Genomic DNA, 25,418 nt, shown 5'->3' on the forward strand with positions numbered 1-25,418 from the left:
TTGAGGTTGGGTTCCTGGATGGATGCCACACTTGGGTCTCTCCACCCAGTTAATGGGCACCATAGCAGGCTCCACACCACCCCATAATTTGATTATATGGTTACAGCCCAGCGTTGTAGTTGGTTTCTTGGGTTATAGGATTAGGAAACCTAAGTTCCTGAGTACTGTGGCTGACTCTGGCATGCTAAGGAGCAGGGCTGGGGACTTCCACAAACCACTTCCACAATGGCAGAAGTGTGATTTCATTTAAGAATTTACACACACACGCACACATTCATTCATTTTGGCGTATCAGATAGAGCCAGGATTCCGGGGGCTTGAGTGGTGAGCGGTTGGAAGTGTGGCCCATTGGTCTGGGCAAATTTGTGCTGTCTGGACATTGCAACTCCTCACCCTGCCCTAAGGTGGGAAAGGAGGTCCAGATGATGATGATTTGCGTTTGCAACAAACCTTATGCAGATTTGTAGTTTTGTGTTTGCAGAAGTACTTCCGCAAACACAAAACTACCCGTAAACCAGCCTAACCTATGAGAACTTTGAGCGGTTTGTTTTTACGATGGGCAACATGGACCTCCTCAAGATGGAGTTGGCTCAGTTGTTGGAGTCTGAGTGTGACTGAGGAGTGAGGACTATGGAGGTTTGAGCCAGGGAACAGAGATGGACTGGTTGTGTCTGTGTGTCAAGTGTAGGCTGTGAGGTGTAATATTTTAATTTCTTTACAATAGTAAATGATTTACCCTTGTTTTGTTGTAAAAAGTCTGATATACTAAAATGATAATACAGTATTTAAAATACAACAGAACCCCCTAATTGCCGGTCATAATTCATGATGTCATTAACAAGTTCTCCATAAAAAAAAATAAACTGGAGGAATAAGAATTGAATTAGTAAGGTCTTTCTGCTGAAAGTTATTTGTACATTTAGTGCTCACTCTTTTGTTCGTCTTTGTATGTATGTGTAAAAGAGATATTATTGATGCAAACAATAATGTATTCCATTAACCCCTTGATAACCCATGGGACTTAACAACCCTTGAAAGTACCAGTGTCAGTGACATTGAGTTAGTGCAAGCTTTAAAAAACTGCGAACAGTTATGGGAAGGGAATGAAGGTCACTGGCATGTTTACATGACCCTACGCTACCATCCCAAGCAGTCAGGCGGTCACTTAATCTCAGATATTTTCATCCACATGGCACATGCATCGTAATTTAGTGAATTCTTCCATGAATCATGGCAAGTCACAGGACAGGTTCAGGAAGCTAAAAAACACATTGCTATGTGCATCAGATGATTCTCTTCACATCTGCAAGAAAAATAAATTGATTTTAGAACTTAGAAAATTGTTCTGGGGCCAGCTGGGGGTGCATGCAAATTTCACTCCACAGCCATTGAGGAGTTAAGCCATTAAGTCATACCTACGATTGTTTCCAGTGCACTGGAAGAAACTTTGTGTTCTAAAGTGGATTTTGTTTCCCAGTTTTCCTACTGTAGGTTAGATAAGTTATTAGATATGGTTAAACGTATCTATCGGACACGTTTATGTGAAGCTACAGAATGTGGTGAAAGTTTTTGGCGTATCAGGTAGAGCCAGGATTCCAGGGGCTTGAATGATGAGTGAATGGAAGTGTGGCCATTGGAGTTGGCAAACTTCAGGCAGTCTGGATGTTGTTATTTCTTCCCCTGCCTTAGAGTGGGAAAGGAGGTCCGAATGATGATAATGTTAAACTGGGTTGGGTTAGGTTTAAACACTTATAGGACAGTCCTTTTCTCCATTGCTCTGACAAATCAAACGAGTTGGCACAGCCGAACAGCTAAAAACAACGGGGAAGTAGATTTAACTAGAAACATTTACGGGCAATGCATCACAGTATGAGTGGTTCATAGAATACACACTTACTGGTAAATGTCATTTTCAGGAAGGTGTCAAGAACTAGTGAGGGAGTTTGGAATGTAACCCTCACTAATTTGGGGGTGGGGGGGTTACTGTATATATTTTAACTTTACTGTAAATGTAATTTTTTATATCCCATTCAGTACTACAGACAATATCCAAACTTCATAAAGTCACCTGTTGTTAGTTAGAATAGAGTAAATAAAGATACAGTTGTAGTGGATAAGTAACTAGAGATGATTTTTAACCCCTTGATTACGAAAAATATCATCCTAAACTTAATAAAATACTCAAATGGTAGCCAGGATAGAGTGAAACAGATGCCATGGTACTGCAAGGGATATAAATAGTTTGCATTTGCATTTGCAGAACCACAAATTTCAAGATGTTTGTGGATTTGTGGTTGCGGAAGGTAATGGTTTGACTTTGTGGATTTGCGGTTGTGGAAGTGAATTTTCATTTGCTGTGACCAGCTCTGCTAAGGAGTGAGAAACAATTAAATGAATTATCTTCACCATCATCTGGACCTCCTTTTCCATCCTAGGGCAGAGTGAGGAGTAGCAACGTCCAGACAGCCCAAGTTTGCCCTCTCCAGTAGGCCACGCTTCCACTCACTCATCATTCAAGCCCCTGGAATCCTGGCTTTATCTGAGACGCCAAAAACTTTCACCACATTCTGTAGCTTCACAAAACGTATGTGATAGAGTCAGTCCGAACGCTGTCACGTTAAAAGGGGTGCCAAGATCATACACTTCATCTCACAACATTCATCAAGCCAGCTTTATCTCTTGTCAGTCCCCTAGCCTCACCGACTTCCATATCTCCTTCCTCACACATCCACCATATCTCTCCACCTTCTCCATGGCCTACCTTGCTTCCTCCCTTCTTCAAATTCACTCATATATACCTTTGTTTATATAATGGTAGTACTATCATATCGTTTGTATAAATGCTTCAACATGCTTGCATGCTTTGGCCTTGGTCACGTAATGGTGGTTTTCAACATTGCTTGATCCCTGGCAATCTCCCTGTTCAGTCTCTTATCCCTAAGGTCACATTCTATGACCTCATCCCAGGTCCTCTTCGGTCTGCCTCTCGCAACCCTACCCCTGACATTCACACTTCTCACCTTCTGCACCCGACAATCATTCTCCATCCTCTCAACATGTCCAAACCATCTTAATCTACCCCTCCTCATCACAATACTAATACATTCCAGTCCCATCCTTCCTCTTCACTCTTCAAATGCAATCCTAGCTCCCCCAGGCCTTGAATTCAAGGACACTACACATCCATCTGATCATTGTCATTTTTGGACATTTGAACCTATGAATATTCCTTAACTTTACTGCCCAGTATCTTTCTACCATACAGCATTATACTGCTAACACATGCCACATACAAAGGTCCCTTAGCATGGAGGGAGAGCCCTCTCAGTGTTTGGAGAGGCAACAGCTCCTTGAACTTCCTCCACCCACTCTTTCCCCTAGCCAAAGAGCTAGGCTTCAGCCCCACCTCCATCACATTACATGCCTTCCAAATAAATTTCCAGGTTAGTATGTGAATGGATCTGCTGGGAGTGCATTATGTGCACCCAGCCATGAACATGTAAAAGGAGTGCAGTATGTGCACTCAGCCATGAACATGTAAAAATAATAATCTTTTATGAGTATTCTTAGGAGTAGCTCATATAAAAGTACCTTTCATGAATATTCTCAGGAATAGGTTAAGATGTATAATAATCCCTCTTGTGGTAGGTGGGGACACTCACCATCCACTCACTTGATGTAGTGCTGCTCTCGGGTGCTTGCCTTTTCCTCCCTTCCTTCATTTGTCTTTCATTCATTCATTCTTTCCTTTTTCTGTCTACAGGTGACTACACTGAGTGACAAGCAAATGGTTTCCTGTACACTAGGATGCCATTTAGTATGCTGGGTGGTAACCATATAACCAAATTATGGTGCCTGGTGGTTTAGTGGGTAATTATGGTGCTCCAGTCAGATTGAACCTGTGCAGGTTTATATCCAAGGGGTGGTTGGGGTTTATTGCACACGAAATGGCACCCAGGGATGAATGAGGCAGGTCACTCTCATCAGGACCAACTTGCCTAGCCCTGGGGCTTGTACACTCATGGGGCAACAGTGGATTAGATGATGAATGATGATGAATTTTACTGTAGTCTATAGTGTAAATATATCCCCTTCAAGAGTATTCTCAGGACTAGCCTAGTGTAATAAAAATTCCTTCTCTCCGGGGTAGCAGAAGTCTGCAAGTAGCAGTAGCTGATCCCTAGGCAGAGCTTGTCTACCTTCACTTCTGCACACTTTGTGTACAACAGTACTTTCCATGTTCCACAGTAGCATAGGTAGTTAGGTACACTTCTCACAGTTAGTAGCATATACAGTACATAGAGAGTAGTATAGCATGTCCTAGTTATACATTAGGGATGTGTTTCATGATATATCAGTGTTTTTTCTTACAACCTCTCTATCTATCTATAGCCCGACGCCCTAATCCCGCAAAGGGTGGCTGCAGACAAAACGCCTCCAAGTCGCTCTGTCACTCACCATTTGACTACCCTTCCCCCAACTCACTGCCCCCTCTCTCATATACCTCTCAACTCCATCCCTCCACCTCATCCTCAGTCTTCCCCTCTCTCTCCCTCCCTCCACCTCACATACACCCTCTTAGTCAGTCATTCATTGTCCATTCTCTCCACATGTCCAAAGCACCTCAGTGTATTTCTTCTAATCTTCTCAACCACATCCACATCCACCCCACAACGTTCTTTCACTTCTTCATTCGTCAACTTGTCCCTCCATGTCACTCCACGTGCTCCTCTCAAGTAACTCATTTCCACTGCCCTCACTCTTGACTTGTTCCCGTCTTGCAAGGTCCATGCCTCGCTTGCATACTTCAGGGTAAGGATCACAATACTATCATGCAGTGACTTCTTAACTTCCATACTCACCTCCCTATTTCTCATCACTGCTTTCAGTGAACCAACAATCTTCCTTTCCTGCTGTACCCTTTCAAGCACTTCATCCCTCAAAGTTCCATTATTCATCACACTACCCAAGTTCTTGAATGCACTCATTCTCCATATCCTCACCATCCAACCTCACTGCATTCTATGACTTCATTCCTCAGAAACACCATAACTTTACTCTTGTTTAAATTAACTTTCAGATTCCTCTTCCTACACACTGTCCCAAATTCATTCACCAAACCTTGCAACTCCCATTCATCTTCACTCAACAATACTGTTTCATCAGCAAACAACAACACTGGAATCTTCCAAATCTTGCCCTCATTCATTAGAGCCACCCCCACAGCCACTGCCCTACCTTGCACCTCCTTTACAACCCCATCCATGTATATTTTAAGCAGCCATGGAGACATCACACAACCCTGTTTCAGTCCCACATTGAGATCAAAGAACTCATTCAGCTCACCATCCATTCGCACCGTAGCCGTAGCTCCTTTGTACATACTCTTCACAGCACTCAACAGTTTCCCCTCCACTCTATATATTCTTAATACCTTCCACATACCTTGTCTGTCTATCTTGTCATAAGCTTTCTCCAAGTCCATGAAGGCAGCATACACTTTTTTTCCCATCTCTAGATACTTCTCCACTAAACATATTAGAACAAATATCTGATCTATACACCTTTTTCCCTTCCTAAATCCCCTTGTTCTTCTTCACCTAGTTCCTCTGTTATATGCCTAACCCTACCAATGAGTATTCTACCATATATTTTTCCAATCACACTAAGAAGGCAAATGCCCCTGTGGTTACCACACACTTCTCTCTCCCCTTTTCCTTTGTATATAGGAACAATTATACCTGACTTCCAGTCTTCCGGAACCCTTCTCTATCCACTCCACTACAATCTCACCCCCATACCTCAGCATTTCACCACACACTTCATCAATTCTTGGGGCCTTTCCCATCTTGATCTTCTTCATTGCGTCCACTGCTTACGCCCGTCTGATCTCTTCCTCTCTCCTCTCATCTCTTCTTCTCCCAGTCATTCCCCAACCACTTATACTCACACTGCTATCACTCCTATCACTCTCTACATTTAACAGATCCTCAAAGTGCTCCTTCCATCTCCTCAATTTCTCTCTCTTCACCAACAATCTATTGTTCCTATCTTTCACTCCCCTACTATTACCCCTTTCACACTGTCTAACTTTCTTTACCTCCTTCCAAAACAATTTCTTATTCTCCCTCCATTTCATACTCGGATTCCTCCCAAACTCTTCATCCACTCTCTTCTTACTTTCCTTCACCTCCTTTCTCCTGCTCACGTATACCTCTCTCATATCTCTCTCATCTTCTCCCCTACCTCCACTCGTTAGCCATTCACTATATGCCTTCATCTTTTGTTCCACAACTCGTTTCACCTCATCATTCCACCATGCTGTCCCTTGCACACCCCTGCATCTCCTCCTCACCCCACAAACCACCTCACACACTGCGCCTATCTCTTCCATGAATATCTTACATGTGTCTTCCACCCCATCCATCTGCTCTAACTCATACCTTCCCAATCTTTCTTCCACTATGCTCTTATACTCTGCCATTTTCTCACTCTCTTGCAACTTCTCCACTCTTCTCACAGGAGCTGTTTCCTCCTACAACCAATGCCGTGAAATGGGGAAGATTTGCAGATCAGCTTTATGGCTCCAGTGGAACTAGTCACTAATTTACTGTGGACTTTAATTGTTGAAAATGGTATTAAAAACAAAGACAACATATACAATGGATTTTGTGTTTAATGGACAACATTCTGTGAACCTTATATAATCCACTGTTGTATTTCTGAGGATAGTTGGGGTGATTTTATGACTGAAGTTTGTCACAGATGCCCCAGAGTTTGTAGAGTCGAGAATCATCGTCCAAGCAAGACACCATGAAGTGGCCCAGGTCGTACTTAGAGATCGTTCTTCCTGGGCCACCACCGTCCTGGGTGATGTAGTCACCTTGACCTGCTTCATCTGTGTCACACAAAGAGGACAGTATTAAGTTTTAGTTAAGTGGTGAACATCTCAAGATGGTTAAATAGTGAACATCTCAAGATGGCTAGATCTTGAAGCTGGGTCTTTTTGTTTGTTTGTATGCTTCTGAAGGGAACAACACTGTGGGCTTCTAGCCATTGCTTCCTTTTCCTCTGTATTATATATAAAGAAAAATATATGTGCAAATGGTTAGGCTTGTAGTGATTCTACAGATGTTACTGAGTGACTGACCCATTTCACTGGCCTTGTTAATAGTTCTTCCACTTTTGTACTCCTTTTTTGCCTTATCTGGATGCTACATAAACATTCAGATAGCATACTGTGATTGCATGTCTTTTACAAAACAGTCATATTCTGTACTGGAGTATCTTTTATTGAATTTCCATTAAATCCTACACATTATAATATAAGAGTTTATTGCATTAAAAAATAGTAGTTAATGTACTTTACTAAAATAACAATAATTAATAATATAGGTGGGGGCGCTCACCACCTACTCACTCGATGTAGTACTGTGCTCGGGTGACTGCCCTTTCCTCTTTTCCTTCCATCCATTCTCTTCTTTTTTTCTTTCCTTCATTCTTCCCTCTTTCACCCCTTTCTCTTCCTTCTGTTTATGGGTGACTGTACACTGAGTGACAAGTCAAACTGTTTCCTGTACACCAGGAAACCATTTACTATGCTGAGTGGTAACCGTACAATCAAATTATGGCAACTGGTGGTTTAGTGGGTAATTAAGGCACTCCATTCAGACTGAACCTGGGCAGGTTTATATCCAGGGGGTGGTTGGGGTTTATTGCTCACGTAATGCCACTCAGGGATGAGTGAGGCTGGTCACTTTCATCTTAAATGTCAGGACCAACTTGCCTAGCTCAGGGCTCCTATGCTCCTCATGGGGCAACTCAGTTTTGGATGATGATGATGAATACCTGTAATAACAACTTTGATATCAGAATTACTGTACCTGTGATGTGGGGAGGCAAGACAGCAACCCACTCCAGGTTACTTGTTTTCAGAGCCTCCAGCATCTTCTCATGTTCATCTAAAATGTGATAGAAGCGCTCTGGAACTTGTGACCTCTCTCGGAAATTGAAAGCTGAAATAAAGAGGTGATTTAGTTTTACAGCAATGAGAAACACTCCCTGTGAACCGTATATAGGCCTATATCATCACCAAGCTGGATTACAGTTCTGCCACTCCAGATAGACATTATATATATATATATATATATATATATATAATATCTATCTATCTATCTATTGCCAGACGCCTCAATCCCGTTTAGGGTGGCCACAAACAAATCGCCTCCAAGTCGCCCTGTACCCCGCCATTTCACTGCCTTGCTTCCAACTCACACCCCCCTCTCTCATATACCTCTCCACCCCATCCCTCCATCTCATCTTCGGCCTCCCCCTCCCTCTTCCCCCCTCCACGTCACACATACACTCTCTTCGTCAGTCTTTCACCCTCCATCCTCTCCACATGGCCAAACCACCTCAATGTGTTCCTCATAACGCTTCCTATCACATCCACATCCACACCACAACGCTCCTTTATATCCTCATTCGTCAGCCTGTCTCTCCACGTGACTCCACAGGCTCCTCTTAAATAACTCATTTCCACTGCTCTCACTCTTGACTTGTGTCCTTCCAACAATGTCCAAGCTTCACTTCCGTACGTTAGAGTTGGTATCACAATACTGTCATGTAGTAACTTTTTCACTTCCATGCTCACTTCCCTGTTTCTTATCACTGCTTTCAAGGAACCAGCAACCTTTCTTCCCTGCTGTACCCTTTCAAGCACTTCACCCTCCAAACCTCCATCCTTACTCATCACACTACCCAAATACTTAAACGTACTCACATTTTCCAATTCCTCACCATCTAACCTCGCTGTACATTCACTAACTTCACCTCTCTCAAAGACCATCACTTTACTCTTCCCTACATTCACCTTTAGGTTCCGTTTCTTACACACACTCTCAAACTCATCCACCAAGCCTTGCAGTTCCCCTTTGTCTTCACTCAACAACACAGTATCATCTGCAAATAATAGTACAGGGAGTTTCCAAACACTATCCTCTCTCACCAGGGCCACTCCAACATCCACTACCCTACCTTGTACCTCTTTTATTACCCCATCCATGTACAGATTGAACAACCATGGAGACATGACACATCCCTGTTTCAAACCAACTTTCAAAGAGAAAAATTCACTTAGTTCACCATCCACACGCACTGCAGCCTTCGCACCATCGTACATACTCTTCACAGCATTCAACAACTTCCCATCTACTCCATATATTCTTAACACTTTCCACAATCCTTGTCTATCCACCCTGTCATATGCTTTCTCCAAATCCATGAAAGCCGCATACAACTTCTTTCCCTTCTCTAGAAACTTTTCCACTAAAGATCTAAGAATGAATATCTGATCTACACAACCTCTTCCCTTCCTAAAGCCTCCCTGTTCTTCCCCAACTAATTTCTCTGTTCTTTCTCTAACTCTGTCTATAAGTATCCTACCATACACTTTTCCTATTATACTAAGAAGACAAATGCCCCTATGATTACCACACACTTCTTTTTCCCCTTTTCCTTTGTACAAGGGAATAATTATACCTGACTTCCAATCCTCCGGGACTCTACCTTCCTCCCAGGCCAATCTGCACATCTTCCACATCCATTCTACTACTATCTCTCCCCCATGCTTCAGCATTTCACCACACACTCCATCAATTCCTGGGGCTTTCCCTGATTTAACTTTCTTCATTGCTTCCACAACTTCTATCCTACTGATTTCTTCCTGTCTTCTCACCTCCCTCCTTCTCCCAGCCATTCCCCAGCCACTTATACTCGCATTACTTCCATCCTCTACGTTCAACAATTCCTTAAAGTGTTCTCTCCATCTGCTCACTTTTTCTCCCTTCTCCACTAGTAATCTACCATTTTTATCTTTCACTCCCCTGCTAACTTCACTTCCACCCTGTCTTACTCTTTTCACTTCTCTCCAGAACATTTTCTTACAGTCCCTCCACTTTACACTCAAATTCCTTCCAAATTCCTCATCCACTCTCTTCTTACTCTCTCTTACTAATCTTTTCACCTCTCTCTTCCTTTCCACATATAACTCTCTCTTCCGCCTCTCAACTTCTTCCACGCCCCTATTTCTCACCCATTCATTGTATGCTTTCTTCTTTTGTGCCACAGCCTGTTTCACCTCTTCAGTCCACCATGCTGTTCCTTGCACCCCCCTCCGTCTTCTCTTCCTTCCACACACCACACACCACATCACATGCTGCACATATTTCTTCTGTAAATATCTTAAACACACCTTCCACGTCTCCCATCTGCTCCAATTCATATTTGCCCAATCGTTCCTCCACTTCTCTCTTATACTCTGCCTTTTTCTCATCCTCTTGTAACCTTTCCACTCTCCTTGCAACTACTCCTTCCTCTCGTCTTTCCCTTCTTCTATTCCTCCATCTCACTTGCATCCTAATTCTGGCCACCACCAAGTAGTGGTGAGAAAGTCCACTCCCCCAACCTCTATACACTCTTGCATCCTTTACACATCTTCGCATCCTTTCATCCACACACACATAATCAATCATTGCCTTCCTTTCATTCAGTTCACCACCCACCCTTCTCATCACTCGCCATGTATACCTGTGGATCATTTTATGCCTGAAGAGGGTATTGGCTATCACCAACCCCCTCCCAGCACAAATGTCCACTAACGCACTCCCATTCCCATCTATCTTGGCAGGCACACCCCACTCACCAACTATTCCATCCACCTTCACATTACCAACTTTACCATTCATATCACCAATCAGAAACACTCTCTCATTCCTTCCAAACTTTTCCATGCACACTTCCACATTTGTCCAGAACTCTTCTAGCACGATCTTGCGTTGGCGCATACACACACACACAATCGCCCACATTTGTATTCCAACTTTCAACTTTACCCACACAATCCTTGACCCAACTGATCCATACTCTCTTATGCTCTTCTTCCATCTTTTACTCACAACTATACACACTCCTTCCTTTGCCCTCTCATTCTCATCTACTCCTGCACATATACCCCATCCATACTCCCATTCTCTCACACTTTCTCCTCTCCATTTTGTTTCAGTTATTCCACATACATCCACTTTCGCACCCTCAAGCACCTGGACAATCTCTCTCTCTTTCACCTCATCATTTGCTCCTCTTACATTCCATGTACTCATTACCAAGTCCTTTGTCCGGTCTTGGGTCGTCATCGTTTGGTCAGTCCTTGTCCGAGGCTTCTTGTTTGTTTTTTTAGTTAGTTGTTTTCCGGGGAGGGGCACTAACCCTCCGCCAACCCTTTTAGTCGCCTTTTACGACAAGCAGGGATACTGGGGGAGTATTCTTGAAAACCCCCTACCCCCAGGTAGGTGTTTGAAAGAAACGGGAAGTTAATACCAATGCCAGGAATATGTATACATCCTTTGGAACATAATTTATATAACAGCATAGTACATACTGATCTGATAACAGTATTATGCAATTAAGGAAAGGAAATTTCCATCTAAATAATGCACATTAGCATGGAATATCTGCAGTGTATTTGTACCTCCTGGATGCCCGGGGGTCTAGAGGTTTAATGAGCTCCAACCGGATGTGGCCCATAAGGAGCTGCATCCAAGGAGTGTTGGGGATCATTGCTCACATAATTCGGCTCATAGGCAAGCAACTGTTCACTTGTGTCTTAAATATCTGGACTAAGCAGTCTATCCCCAGGCCCCCACACTCCTGGTAGGGCAATGAAGAATTGGATGATAGCTAGATTAGACAGACATCTGAATATATCTCAGAGTTCAATGTACAGTTTATCCCTTCTTTGTGCAGTGTATTAGTGTACATGCATTTTTCAAGGTCAGAGAAGTCACCCTTAACTCACTGACCTGGGGACATATTTGTCATTCTTGAAACCTTCACACAATTTTTGCTAAAAGTCTTTTTTTCAGCTGGAGTGGTTAGATAACAACCTTAATAAATCCCTGCAGTATGAGAGGCCTTTCCTAAGCTGAATTAAATGGTCTGGTAAAAAAAAAAAAAAAAAAAAAAAAAAGATTCAAGGGCTAAAGATACAGTGGTTAACTCACCTGACATACATGCCGAAACTCGTTTTACTCCATGCTTCTCCATGGCTGCCAGGATGTTGTTGGTTCCAGTAGACATCACAGTTGTCTCACCTTCATAGTTGTGTATAACAGGTAGTCAGTCAGTCCTCACTTAATGTCTTGAATTTATGTAGGTGCCTCTCTTAAGTGAAATACCATTATATGGGATATGCTTTTGGCTCAAAAATTTAGGGGTTTACAATCATCCCTCGACTCCCTCTCTATCCCCAACAGGGAGGATAATGGACTGCAGGAGAAGGGCAGCTTAAGCCTACAGTTCCCCTGGCTGGTGTCTAGATGAGCCTGGGGCCACAACAACAAGGCACAAGAAACACTCATGTTTGACTTTGACATGTACAGTGAGTCTAAAACTCAAGTAAAAAATAGGTAATGTAATCAGGATCTTATTTATGAAACAAAACAAAGCCTAATTGTATATTAACTCATGCACTGGGAAAGCAGTGTCCATTCTGTACTATAGTTTTTACCATGGCATTCCATAAATTTCAATAAATGTAAGCAATACTTATGCTAATATATACTAATTTCACAAACTTGTGTCCTGTATATTCCATCTATCTATCTATTGCCAGATGCCTCAATCCCGTAAGGGGTGGCCACAAACAAATCGCCTCCATGTTGCCCTGTCCCCCGCCATTTCACTGCCCTGCTTCCAATTCACACCCCCCTCTATCATATACCTCTCCACTCCATCCCTCCATCTCATCCTTGGCCTCCCCCCCCCCCCTCCACCTAACTCACATACACTCTCCTCGTCAGTCTCTTGCTCTCCATCCTCTCCACATGGCCAAACCACCTCAATGTGTTTCTCCTAATGCTTCCTGTCACATCCACATCCACACCACAATGCTCCATCTTTCCCTTATTTGTCAGTCTGTCTCTCCATGTATATTACTGGATATATTCTTGACAGTTCTGATTTCACATTTTTTCCTTGTTTTCTGAACCATACCTCACCCCATCCTCAGGTAGGAGAAAGATGTCAGGATGATTATTTTTTTCCTTTATTCTCATGGACTGGGGATATTTGAAGCACATGTATCTGACCTGTTTGTGACATGACATGGCAAATAGATTTACTGTACTTCCTTCATCACTCTCTTCTGCTGCATTAAGTACAAGGCTGCTTGCACTACCAGCATGTTTTTAGGTCACAACACCCAATCATGAGTACCAACATTTATTTATTTACTTATTTACTTTTCCTGACTCCAGGGCTTAGACTTGACAGTTCATTTCTTATGATCCAGCACCCCTCATTTTAACACTTGCACCCACAATTCATACTGAATACAGTACATGCTAGGGTTTTATAATTAGTGATTGATGTGAGCGTATTAATGAAAATGCTTTACGACTTGCCAGTGGGTCTTATGGAAAATCAAATAAAGTCTGTTTTAATGACATTCAAATAACTAAATTGTTCCCTGCCCCAGCTTGGGATAAAACTTAAATCCTTTAAATAATAGATGACATCTCTAACCACTTGACCACAAATTTCCCAGTTAATACAACTCTCATCCTTTCAAGCAATAGATCACATCTCTAACCAATTGACCACCATCTCTAAGATAACACATACTTAGATCATCCCGGCGTCCAAGGAGAATGACGACAACATCTTGGCCTTGCACTGCGTCCTCGACAGCAGCAGCATCCAACACGTCCCCAACTTTGACAGTCAGCTGGGAGGCCAGCTCTTCCGGCAGTTTGGATGGGGTGCGTACAAATGCTGTAACTTCATATCCTGAAAAACACTGCAGTATATAAGTTACCATACTTCCATCATCCAATCCTTTAATTCCCCAAATCAAGATCATACAGGATAGTGTAAAATTAAGTTACTTTATCTGTAAATTTAATTCAACGTAGTTTCTAATTATAGTACAGTATTGTTAGTGTAGTACTAAAACATTTTTATGATGAGAGTGGAGTTGAAAGTTCAACGTACTGCACCAGTAATTTAGAGAAGCATCTTTTTGTATTTATGATAATTTTAGACAGTACTGCAATAATTTAAGTAGTGATCAAGAAGGGTTATCAGTAATTACTGGGTATTCAGTCAAAGTACGATCCAAGTAGTTGGTGTAGTACAGTACAAAGTTTATTTTCTAGTACTTTTGTATTTATTATATAGTCATCATATTTTAGACATCTGTTCTTGTCTTCACATCATCTCCCAAGTCTCACCCTCTCCTGTTGTAGATTCCCCATGCCTCACATTATACGAGTGACAGAACTAGAATTCATTTTTATAATGCTGTTTACAGTTCCTTGCATATACACAGCACTGTCATTGCTCTTGTCACTCCTGCCATCAACTAAAATACTATTTTTGTTTACAGTATAAATTTCAAGGCTTGGTTCATGAATTGGGAAGTGTATGTAAGAAATTAATTTTAAAAATGTATGAAGCTAAAAGTAACATTATAGTCTGAGAGTAATAAAGTTACACCATTAAAAATGAGGCTGGATGGTCAGAAATTAGAGAAAGTGAAAAGTGAATGCATTGAAGTATAATTAGTGTAATGAGTAAGGATGGAAGTTTTAGAGGATGAAAGGGTCCAACAAAGAAAGGTTGCTGGTTCACTGAAATGTATGGAAGTTAAAAAGTTGCTACATGACAGTATTGTAATCCTCATTCTAATGTATGCAAATGAAGCTTGGACCCTGTTGGAAGGGCACAAGTCAAGAGTGAGAGCAGTGGAAATTAGTCATTTGATAGGGGCATGTGGAGTTAGACAAACACATAAATGAGGAAGTGAAAAGGATCATTGTGATGTTCATATGGATGTGCTGAAAGTGTTAAGAGAGACAGAGATGGTTTGGCCATGTGAAGAGGATTAGAATGAGAGACAGAGTAGCAGAGCGTATGTGAAGTGCAAAGTGAGACCGAGGATGAGATGGAGGGATAGAGTGTAGAGATATATGAGAGGGTGTGAGTGAGGTGGAAGGAGGACATCCAAAGGGCAGAGGACAGGGCAACATGGAGGCTGCTTCTTACAGGATGAAGGCATCTGGCCATGGACCAGACAGATTAATGAATTTCCTGGCCTCTTCTGTATGATAACACCATTACCTGTGTTGTGAGACATCAAGTACAGACTATACAAGCAGGTCATGGTGTGTGGTTATTTTGTTACTGATGCTTTTCTGCTTTGAGAAAATTTTGAACTAAAACATTGTTACATGCATATCAACCAGCCTACAATGGCCATCTTCACAAGGTGTATTATCCCTGTACCACACCACCACCCACCATCATCAAGGCAGCCATTTCCACTTGCTCCTCTCCATTATGATGGACCTTAACCCTTCGTTAGTCGGGTGGGGTGTTTTGGCACTCCAAAATTTTTTAAAAGCTCATATTTCCTGGTCGGTAATTCAAATATTTCTCTCCGTTCCAGTACTCTCCTGATTCAGTGAGGGGAGGGAGCACGTTGATTGGTTTAGTCCTGCCTCTGCTGTAGTGAGAGAGTGGGGCACTTCCCCCCTCCCCCTGGGGTGTCCAGTCACCCCATCAAACTAACCATTTAGATCATAGTGATAGAGATTGTTTTTTTATGTTTTTTGCATATTGTTTATAATTATATTGATTTTAAAAATCACAAAATGTATTTTCCTGTGCATGTTTACCTGACAAATGAGATATGAGCCAATTTATTTTTTTACTAATTTACTGTATTTTATTATTATAAATTAATAAACACCACCTACAAGGCACTCAACCTTTTCATTAGCAATTGCAGAAATATGCTGAAACAGCAGTATGAATATATTTTACATGTTAGTAGCACTACATGTATTTTTGTACTGGGGTGTTGTAAAACCCCACCGAACCACGTTTGAATACTTCACAGGACTAACGAAGGGTTAAAGGTTCTATAAGGACCAAAACTGCCTGAAACTTAGGCATAACTAGATGTCAAGGTCCTGGTTGGACTGGATGACATTTTGAAAGACCATTATGACACTACTTCTGCATGGACCTCAACTGATCTGATTGCACTGGATATGAAGAGCCTGAAGGGAGTCTAAAAGAACCCAACTGAACCTGAAGCACCCTTAGCCTAGGCAGTCCACAAGGTCTTTTTGCAGTTTATCCTTACCAACCAGCTGTATTCAGTTTAGGAGAGCATCCTAGCTGTTAACAGGAAGTGAAGGCTGTATCTAACTCATTCAGTAAGTCACCAAATCTGGGGGAGGAATCATCCAGATCTCCTTTCCCACCCAAAGGTGAGATGAGGTATGGTCCAAAGAGCCAGAATAGAGCTTATAGAATAATATTTGAGAAAAACAAAAAAGTGGTTAATGAACCAGAAATAGCCTGACAGCACTTACTGGCAGATGGATGGATGGTGAAATTATTTAAAAGCCTGGATACAGCAGAACCTAAAGTGATATGCTTGAACCAAAATACATGTGAAGGGCCTGCATGAACCTAAAATAACCTTGACTGACTGTTGGATTGGGGAGGCAGTGGTGGTATAATATCTTGACTTACAGACTGTTGGACAAATTTTTCCTTCATTTGACGATTCTTTCTGTGACAATTATGGTGGAATATCTCATTCATACAGTCAGTGAATGTGCTTGTCAGGAAAAGAACATGAGACAGCTGCCACTCATTACATCCTACTTTATTTTGATCAAAGCATAAACTTGAAAAATGCAGTACAGGTCTGTATTGTACTGTACACATTTCAAACAACCTCTGTTTTTATAAGAAATTGGCTTAGGATGATATTAAATACTGTAAAGTACAATACAGTACTTTTGTGTTGGTCTGGCCTCACGAACACACCACAGCAAAATAATGTACTGTACAGGAATTGACATTAATAAAGATATATTGCAGTATTAATATTTTATTTAATTTTAAAAAATAGTAATATACAGTACTGTATAGTACAGTACAGTACTTAACACACACACTACTGTATAACATTCATACATTTTTCAGCTATAAAATACTGTACTGTACTTCTGACACACAATCCACATACCCAAAGTATGAACACTGCAGTGGATCCTCTTACTCAACTAACCTTCTAAATGTTGGTATAGTTCTTGTATTCTATTCCAGCCAACCAATGTCAGATGATTTTACTCAGTTAGGTCACTGAAGCATGACTATTATTATATACCTTCATCTTTAACCTTCTCATGGGCATGACAACTCTAATATAGGTTCAGTGTTCTGATCTTGCTAATATCATTATTCAGCTAAGTGAGTCATAGGAGCCTCAGTGGTAACATCAGCCCTACGAGAATAAAATAATGTATTGGACCCCAAAACAACAAACCTACAGTTAATGTATTAAACATTTTACAGTGCTTATCACAAACTTTAGCCCTTCAGCCTGGACACAATTTCTGTTCTAACTCCCCCCCCCCCCCTTTCCAGCTTACGAGAGACCTCCGTGGTAGAAAGGATCAGAAGCAGTTTTCATCTACCCTTTCAACCTAGTGGCTTTTTCTTTGTATGTGCAACATCAAACAATACTCTCAGCATGAGAGACCCAAATGATTGGAGTTAAAATCATACCCACTACTGATACTTGTAAGATATATTTTTTAAAATTCTAGTAGAGTAAAAGTCCAGTTCTTCGGCATCCAATTCCCCGGCAAATCTGACATTTCGGCAGTTTTGAGAAATAGTCCCATTTACGAAAATCTCTGATTGTTCGGCAGATTTTCCGATTTTTTTCGTCCCCTCTACTGCTGGGGACTTCTTCCAGCAGTAGCAGACTCCAATCAACCCCTTCTATTGTACTTACGTAAATAAGGAACCTACTATAAGTTTAGGTAAGTGCATGTGAACATGTAGGCCTACTGTATCAATACATTTATATACAGTATGTTCACTAATTTCTTTATTTTTCATATTCATGTATAGTACTGTATTCATTACAGTATTGTACAGTATCAAACAGTATACAGTACTCTCTCCAAGAACATTTGTAATGATATGAGTAGTGATGATAATGTTCACTGAAACATATAAGGTACTGAGTGGGTAGGGTTTTTGATAATTCGGCAATTTTGATTTTTCGGCACTTGCCTGGTCCCATAGATGCCGAAAAATAGGACTTCTACTGTATATAGGTTTTTAACATTTTGGGGGGCACCAAATGACCGAGTTGTTGTGGTCCCTAGTCATGATTTAATAATTCAGTTCAATTCATCCCACTACTGATCATTCAACAACAGCTTTAAAACTTCTCGTATTCACCATGCTTGTGTCCATTTCTCTGTCTCTCCATAACTCATACCAGCAGCTGAAACATGTGCTCAGAACATTAAATGCTGCATGTCTATATTACAGCTATTCTCCTTTGTACTTGGGAGTTCTCTTTTCCCTGAATGCAGTTAGGCCCTCAATCCTGTCTTTAGTCGGGATAACCTGAGCATAGCAAGCCTCCTCTATGGACAACCCTGTGCTCAGGTCTACTTCCATTCCACGAGATATTGCAACTTTGGCCATCTTCACTCCTACTGGACCATTTGGAAGTATTTTTTTAGCCAGTTCTAATGATCTATGGTATGCTGCATCCCCAGCTTCATTCTGGGGGGCAACGTAATTCACAAGACCTATTTCTTCCGCTTCCTTGCCATTGAGGACAGCCGCTGTGAATATCAGTTCCTTGGCCTTTGCTGCACCAACTACTCGTGGAAGCCTTTGTGTACCTCCTGCCCCAGGAATAATGGCCAGCTTCGTCTCCACCAATCCAAGTTTAGCATTATCAGCAGCTACACGGAGATCACAGGCAAGGGCCATTTCCAGACCTCCTCCCAGTGCTGCTCCATCAAGGGCCACAATAACAGGCATGGGCAGAGCCTCCAAGTTGGAAATACAAGCCCGTGCCTTAGCAACAAATGGGCCAACATCCTCGGATTTCATCTTGGCTCGCTCCTTCAAGTCTGCTCCTGCACAGAAAACCCCTGGTACAAGTGAACGCAGTAGGACAACCCTGACAGTTCGGTCATGCTGTACACTATTAATTGCTGCCTCAAACTCCTTCAACAGGTTCTGACTTATTGCATTTTTGGCAGCTGGTCGACTGAAGCCAAACACAGTGACTCCCTCATGCTCCCCAGTCAGTCGTTCCACTACAACATCAGGGCCTGAAGAGCAGTAATGTCGGCTCATCCTCCCACCCAATGTTCGGCTGTACACACCAACGGCACATCTTGCCCCTCTCAGGAAGCTGCCAACTGTGTAACTCGTCATAGCCTATTACTTATGTACCGAGCTCCCTGAATTCATCTGAAAATCTGAAAGAATAATGATCTTAAGTCATTACAATTAAATTATTGGTACTGTATGAATAACCCAACATTATTAGTCATGTATTATCAGAGACAGATCAACTCGCACCTGTTTACTTGTGCAGCAAGACATCATCTACCTGAAAGTATGTTGCTGCACAAAGGTAAAGTGGGTGTCATTTCATGTGCACTGTGGTTATCATGCCTTGGAGCAAAGACTATTAGACAGCTCCAGTCTGTGGTCAAGCACAGCAGTATTGTAGCAGCATGTGGGTGGGGTAGCACAACATTAAAACACAAGTGAGGGACACTGAAGTGCAGATGGTGCTGGTGCTCCCAATCAGGGAAGGTAAGGAGGGGGATGTCTATGGAAATGTACATTGTATGCAGTGCAAACAATCTGTACTTGTCTATTTAATCCAAGACAGCATATGTTAAAAGTAGAATAACAATCCTTGGCATTGCCTAATTAAATTCCATGATCTTCATCAAAGTGTATTCAGTTAATGCAATTAATGTCTCAGCACAGCTAGGTACATGCAAGATTTGTAATGAAAACTACACGAGGCCTGAAGAATATGAGGAAATGCAATACTTCTACAGCGAGCTCTCACATAACATGCGAATGTTGTCCCCAGAAGGTCCCGCTTTATGAGATTTTCGCATTATAGGGCCATATGTTTACGTTAAAGGGTATCATGGTACCCAAGCCAGCCCCAAGTTCATCTTTTGGGGCAATTTTCTGGGATTTTTCCTAGGACCTATCTGATAATGACTCATCACATACAAATACTAGAGAATTCCTCACCTTGAACTGATGAGGTTGTGAGTTTCCTGGGGGAAGGGGGAATGGGGTTCTGAGGCAGGGCAGGACTCCTGGTCCCCAAGTGGAATAGAGAGAGAGAGAAAGAAAGAACAGAGTACATGTGCAGCCAGAGCAAGGGGAGAGGGTAGGCTAAAGTGGTGCAGGAATGCTCAGTGGACTATTATGACACCCCGTGCAAACACCTGACAGCCATATGTCACTGGTTGCTGCAATCCCCTCAATGACTATCACCTCCTGCCTTATGTCTGTTCCCACCATATTATGACCAATTTTTTTTTCGTAATGACAATTTAAATGATACTTTGTGGCCTTAGGCCGTGTAATCCCTATCATCGCAGCACAGTACGGTTTTAGAAAAAATGGGCAGATGTTTTAACCCGTATTATATCTGTCATTTTCGCGTTTTGACCATTTCCTGGCCTCAAAAATTGCCTTTCGTGTTATGAGAGGTTCACACACACAGATCGTGCGTTGAGAGCTGACTGTACTGTACAGTATATATTTATAACAAATCGTTCATAAATGCTCCAGCCTGTTTACATGTGTCGGCCCTCCATGCTGCTTGATCTCTGGCAGCCTCCCTCTTCAGTCCATTATCCCTGGGGTCACACTCTATGACCTCGTCCCAGGTCTTTTTCGGTCTGCCTCTCCCAACCCTACCGTGACATTCAAACTTCTCACCTTCTGCATCCAACTGTCATCCTCCGTCCTCTCAACATGCCCAAACCATCTCAATTTACCTCCGCATCACAACACCAGTACATTCCATTTGCATATAATAAAATGAAATACAAAATTAGTGTCAAGTACCAAAAAACTGAAGTTACAAAAAAGTTTTTGTGTGGCACATAATAAACTGAAATACAGAATCAGTGTCAAGTTACCAAAATCTGAAGAAACAGTTCCAGTCTGGCAAGAAATAAAATACAGAATCAGAGTAGCAAATAACAAACAGTACAGTATATAGATTAATGAGCAATTGCTAAATATGGTGTACAAGAAGTACACAAATTGTGTGGCACTTAATAAGTGAAGTTAAATACAAAACTTACTGGCAAGTACTAAATCTGAAGCTACAGAAAGATGAAGTTACACGTATACTGTACAGACTGAGTAGCAAGTACTGAATACTAAGTACATTACAAAAATAGACTGAAGTAAAACTGAACTTACTGAATACAGTACAAAGTTGTAGGAATACAGGAATGTACTGAAGCAAAAACTGGATTATGAAGAAACACTAAGTTACAGAAAGTTTATATATTACAGAAATGGGCAAAAAAAAAGTATGACCACCAAGAACCACAGAGGTTACAGAAACTGAATGGCAAGTGCAGGTACAGAAGACAAAGAGATTCAACAACACAAGTTTATACAGACAAGAGGGCTTTCTAAGTGAGGTCTCTCCATAATTCTGGGTCTTTAAGTGGGTAATAGAGTTGCATCACAGGGACTACGTGACTGAGCTGTGCCAGCCCTCTCCCTTCTCTCTCTTTTCCATCACTACTTTAGCTAATGTTTCTTTACCCCCTTGTCCCCATTAATCCAACAGCATTAATTGGGTTTGTAAATTCGATTGTTGCCGGTCGTATTTGGGAAAAACTGACTCGGTGAAAAGTCGTCTGCTGTGATGACCTAAGTGTAGTCGATCTAGGCATCAAACCTGGGCAGTTTTCTTCTTATACTTCCCTGTATAGCAGTTAATAGTACTGTATCTGGAATAAGAATGTATGACGGTTGTACGTAGTAGGGAAAGGAGAGGTCGATACTGAGTAGGGAGAGAAGCCCCTTGACGCTATCTTTGACATCTCAAAGGATGCAGTGTCTGGCAACTGAGATGGAGAGACTGATAAAGATAAATTGATAGGTTTCCTTAATTTTATACGTACGAGGTGAAGGTGGTTCCGCAAGTCAGCTGTTTATCAGTAATGCCGAGGGTGCCCTCTGCCGGGGGAGCAAACAAGCAATCAAATACTCGATCTGTCGATCAGTGGCGGGAAGGACCAAATTAATGCGAATTACAACATAGGCTACATAACATGCATTACGATGAATACAAAATACTTACATGAAAGAGAAAAGAACTGCTGCAGAGTTGGCCGTTTCCTGAAGTTACGTAAATTTATGCGCCGAGGAATATCCAGTCGATAACGTGGCGTTGAAATGACAGAAGACATCAGAAATCCTCATGGGGTACTAGTGAAACATCAGATTCACTTTCCTCCGATTGCTTCTGAGATTTTCTTTTTGGAGTTATGAAAGAAGAAACTGAAACTGAAACACCCATGAAGTACTTACCGAGTTTGACAGCCGCTTGAGTAGCGCAGAGGCCCGTATTTCCGGTGGCACCAAACACAACCACCTTCTTGCCCGTAGCCATGGTTGTCTTCCTGCTCTCGAGGTTACACAAGAATAACCAGAGCGGGAGGCTCGAGCAGAGGGAGGTCCTTCGAATTAACAAGGGCTTGACGTCACGGATCATGGGCGGGGCCAATGGTAACGAACATGACGTCACCAATGGATTGTGACGTAAGAATGAAGTCGGAAAATGGGCGGAGCTAAATGCATTTATGAATGCAATGTAGTAGAAGCATTCAAACCTTTTGTGGATTATATTTATCAAGGAATAAAAGTGCACAGTAAATATAAGGGCGTTGCGATTCTTAACACCAACAGATTTGTTCCTGATACTCTACTGCTTCCCAAGGAAAAGGATTAAGACCTCTCCTAAAAAGCATGCAATGGTTACGGAATAACTTCCTATAATATTCTTATTGATTACAAATGTAACTGTTCTTTCGGGTATTGTTTATCCTATGGTTCATTCCGTTTTCCTCTCGTTTCATTCCTTTCCCTTTCCTTCTCCCCCCCTCCCCTCCCTCCTCTTCCAGACCGTTCCTGGACACCGGAACAGTCAATTGAACAAGGGAATAGCGCAAGGTCGTAAGCAGAAGGGCCCATAAAGATTTTAAGGGAGTTTGGCGGCTGTGTGGCGGGCGGTGGGCGCGGTGTGGCATGATGGCGGGTGGTGGCGGGGCGGCGGCGGCGGCCCTGTCAGCAGACATCAGCCGCCGCAACCCACAAGATGAGTACGAGCTGATACAACGCATCGGCAGTGGCACCTATGGGGATGTTTACAAGGTACCCACTCCACGTACCCCTCACCAGCCTTTACTCCACCCCTCAACCATAACCACCAGACCCCATCCTGGCATGGCGGCAGAACCCAGGGGAATATAGATGGAGGACGTAAATTTTGGGTTAATATACAGAGTGACAGCTTTGGACCACCTGGTGTTGACAAGGTTGACACAAAGATCACTCGCCCACACACCACATCTCAACACCTCTCACCTGCACTTCTTCACTCATTGAATACACTTAATTAGGATCATTGATGAAAATTATAAAGCATTTAGGTTCTTTAAGGAATAAAGTATGTAAATATAGGGCTGCTTGGGTCTTTCAAAAATACTTAATAAAATCTGTCACAGGTATGGCCAATGATACATTTCACAAAATTTATGTTTCATTAGAATCTATCTTCATTAGAATGATCTCATTATTGTATAATTGGAAATTTATTTTGGTTTGTCTTGATATTGCGATTGATATGTGCATTGGATTTCAGTTGAACAAATGTAAAATTGATATTTAACTGCAGTGAAATTTTAATGCAGTTTAAATTCACTCAATAATTACATCTTGAGCATTGATTGTACCAGTATTGATTTACTACAGTAGACTAGTGGGATTGAGACATGGTGGTAACGTACAGGACAGTAGTGTAACATGATATATGCAATGGGTATGCATGATTAATTGATACAGAGGGAAGATCAGAGAAAATTAGTAAGAAAATCGTGTAAAACTTTACCAAATGGGTATGGCAATTCTACTTGTTACATTCTCATGTTCTTACGGAAAGTAACATTAAGGCCCAGTGCACACTCTTGCTCTGCTCGCTGCCCATTCTCACCCCGCTTACGGTCATGGGTAATGCTCACTCCTGCTTGGCTCACAGCCTATTTCCTCCCAGTGTTTTTTTTTTGTGGTAGGTGGTGGCGACCATCATCCACTCACTTGTAGTGCTGCCTACTTCTTCCGTAGCCTTTATCATTCTTTTTCTGTGCCTTTCCTCCTCTCTTCCTATTTCTCACCATCATCCACTCACTTGATGTAGTGCTGCCTACTTCTTCCTTAGCCTTTATCATTCTTTTTCTGTGCCTGCCCTCCTCTCTTCCTATTTCTCCCATCTTTCCTGTCACTTCTTGTTGCTTTTCTTTCCTTTACAGGTGGCTTTACATTGAGTGACAAGCCAAATGGTTTCCTGTAAGCCAAGAAACCATTTACAACGCTGGGTGGTAACCATATGACTAAACCATACGTGCTCCCTACGTGTCAACAAGTGGGTTGGTGGAGGGTTAGTGCCCCTCCCCGTAAAACAACTAACTCAAAGTCAAATGGCCACCCTTTATGGGATTATGGTGTCTGGCAGTAGCTAGATAGATAGATATTTTTTTTTTTTTTTTTTTTTTTTTTTTTTTTTTGCCACATCACTGTCTAGGAGAACTCATGTCATGAAAGTCCCTCTTGGCATTCACTGTCTTTGTCAACAATTCATCTGAAAGGGAGTAGATACTGTAATGATATTTCAGCAGAGGTTCCACAAAATATTATTGCAGTATTGTACTGACTAAACTTATTTAATAAAAGACTGTGGTTAGATTTACAGCAGCCGTAAATATACACACGGACTACGATTACGGCAGCTGTAACGTAACCTATTTCTAACCTAACCAAACCACTAAACATAACTGCTAAATTCTGGTGGTTTAAGCTGAATTATAGTGGTTTTAACCAAACCTAACATAACTCTAGCATTCATTATACAGGTATGTACAAAGGCTCTGTAAGTACTGTACCCTAATCATAGTCCGTGAGTCAATCCATGTATCTATTGCCAGATGCCTCAATCCCATATGGGGTGGCCACAAACAAATCGCCTCCACATCACCCTGTCCCTCGCCATTTCACTGCCCTACTTCCAACTCACACCCCCCTCTCATATACCTCTCCACGAGTGTATGTTTATAATTATGACTACCGTAATCCTAACCGTTTCGTTAATAAAAACTGTTGTTCTAAATCCTCAGCAATAATGTTTTCTTTAAATAGATTTACCTTTTTCATAATCCCACAAGGTTGGTTTCTTGGGGCTT

At 41.8% G+C, this 25,418-nt stretch overlaps 2 protein-coding genes across 5 annotated transcripts in view; one reads left to right on the forward strand and one right to left on the reverse strand.

Moving 5' to 3' along the window:
- Positions 1-1,181: 1,181 nt before the first annotated feature.
- LOC145404490 (methylglutaconyl-CoA hydratase, mitochondrial) lies at positions 1,182-22,619 on the reverse strand. Of its 4 annotated transcripts, XM_080276050.1 has the most exons (6): positions 22,495-22,619; positions 13,681-13,845; positions 12,060-12,149; positions 7,884-8,015; positions 6,699-6,898; positions 1,182-1,303 (listed from the first exon to the last, which is right to left on the reverse strand). In XM_080276050.1, exons 1-5 carry the CDS (start codon positions 22,574-22,576, stop codon positions 6,744-6,746), a joined length of 624 nt encoding a protein of 207 aa, XP_080132176.1. In that variant the 5' UTR covers positions 22,577-22,619; the 3' UTR covers positions 1,182-1,303; positions 6,699-6,743. The 4 variants fall into 4 exon arrangements, with proteins under 4 accessions (XP_080132176.1, XP_080132175.1, XP_080132172.1 ...); XM_080276049.1 differs by lacking the exon at positions 1,182-1,303 and having other exon boundaries at positions 6,659-6,898; XM_080276046.1 differs by lacking the exons at positions 1,182-1,303; positions 6,699-6,898; positions 7,884-8,015; positions 12,060-12,149; positions 13,681-13,845 and adding an exon at positions 17,498-19,376 and having other exon boundaries at positions 22,495-22,589.
- A 592-nt stretch (positions 22,620-23,211) lies between these two features.
- The window catches only part of hppy (MAP4K3-like protein hppy), a 104,667-nt gene continuing 102,460 nt past the window's right edge, over positions 23,212-25,418 (forward strand). Inside the window, exon 1 of the mRNA XM_080276052.1 lies at positions 23,212-23,337. Within this exon, the coding sequence (XP_080132178.1) occupies positions 23,212-23,337 (126 nt within the window). The remainder of the gene's footprint in view (positions 23,338-25,418) is intronic.

The sequence above is a fragment of the Coenobita brevimanus genome, chromosome 63 (assembly GCF_032717465.1).
Source record: "Coenobita brevimanus isolate Jiangsu-jjx chromosome 63, ASM3271746v2, whole genome shotgun sequence".
Classification (NCBI taxonomy): domain Eukaryota; kingdom Metazoa; phylum Arthropoda; class Malacostraca; order Decapoda; family Coenobitidae; genus Coenobita; species Coenobita brevimanus.

Excerpts from the sequence above, each read along its gene's own strand:
- LOC145404490 (XM_080276046.1), bottom strand. The coding sequence starts at position 19,332 with ATGACGAGTTACACAGTTGGCAGCTTCCTGAGAGGGGCAAGATGTGCC.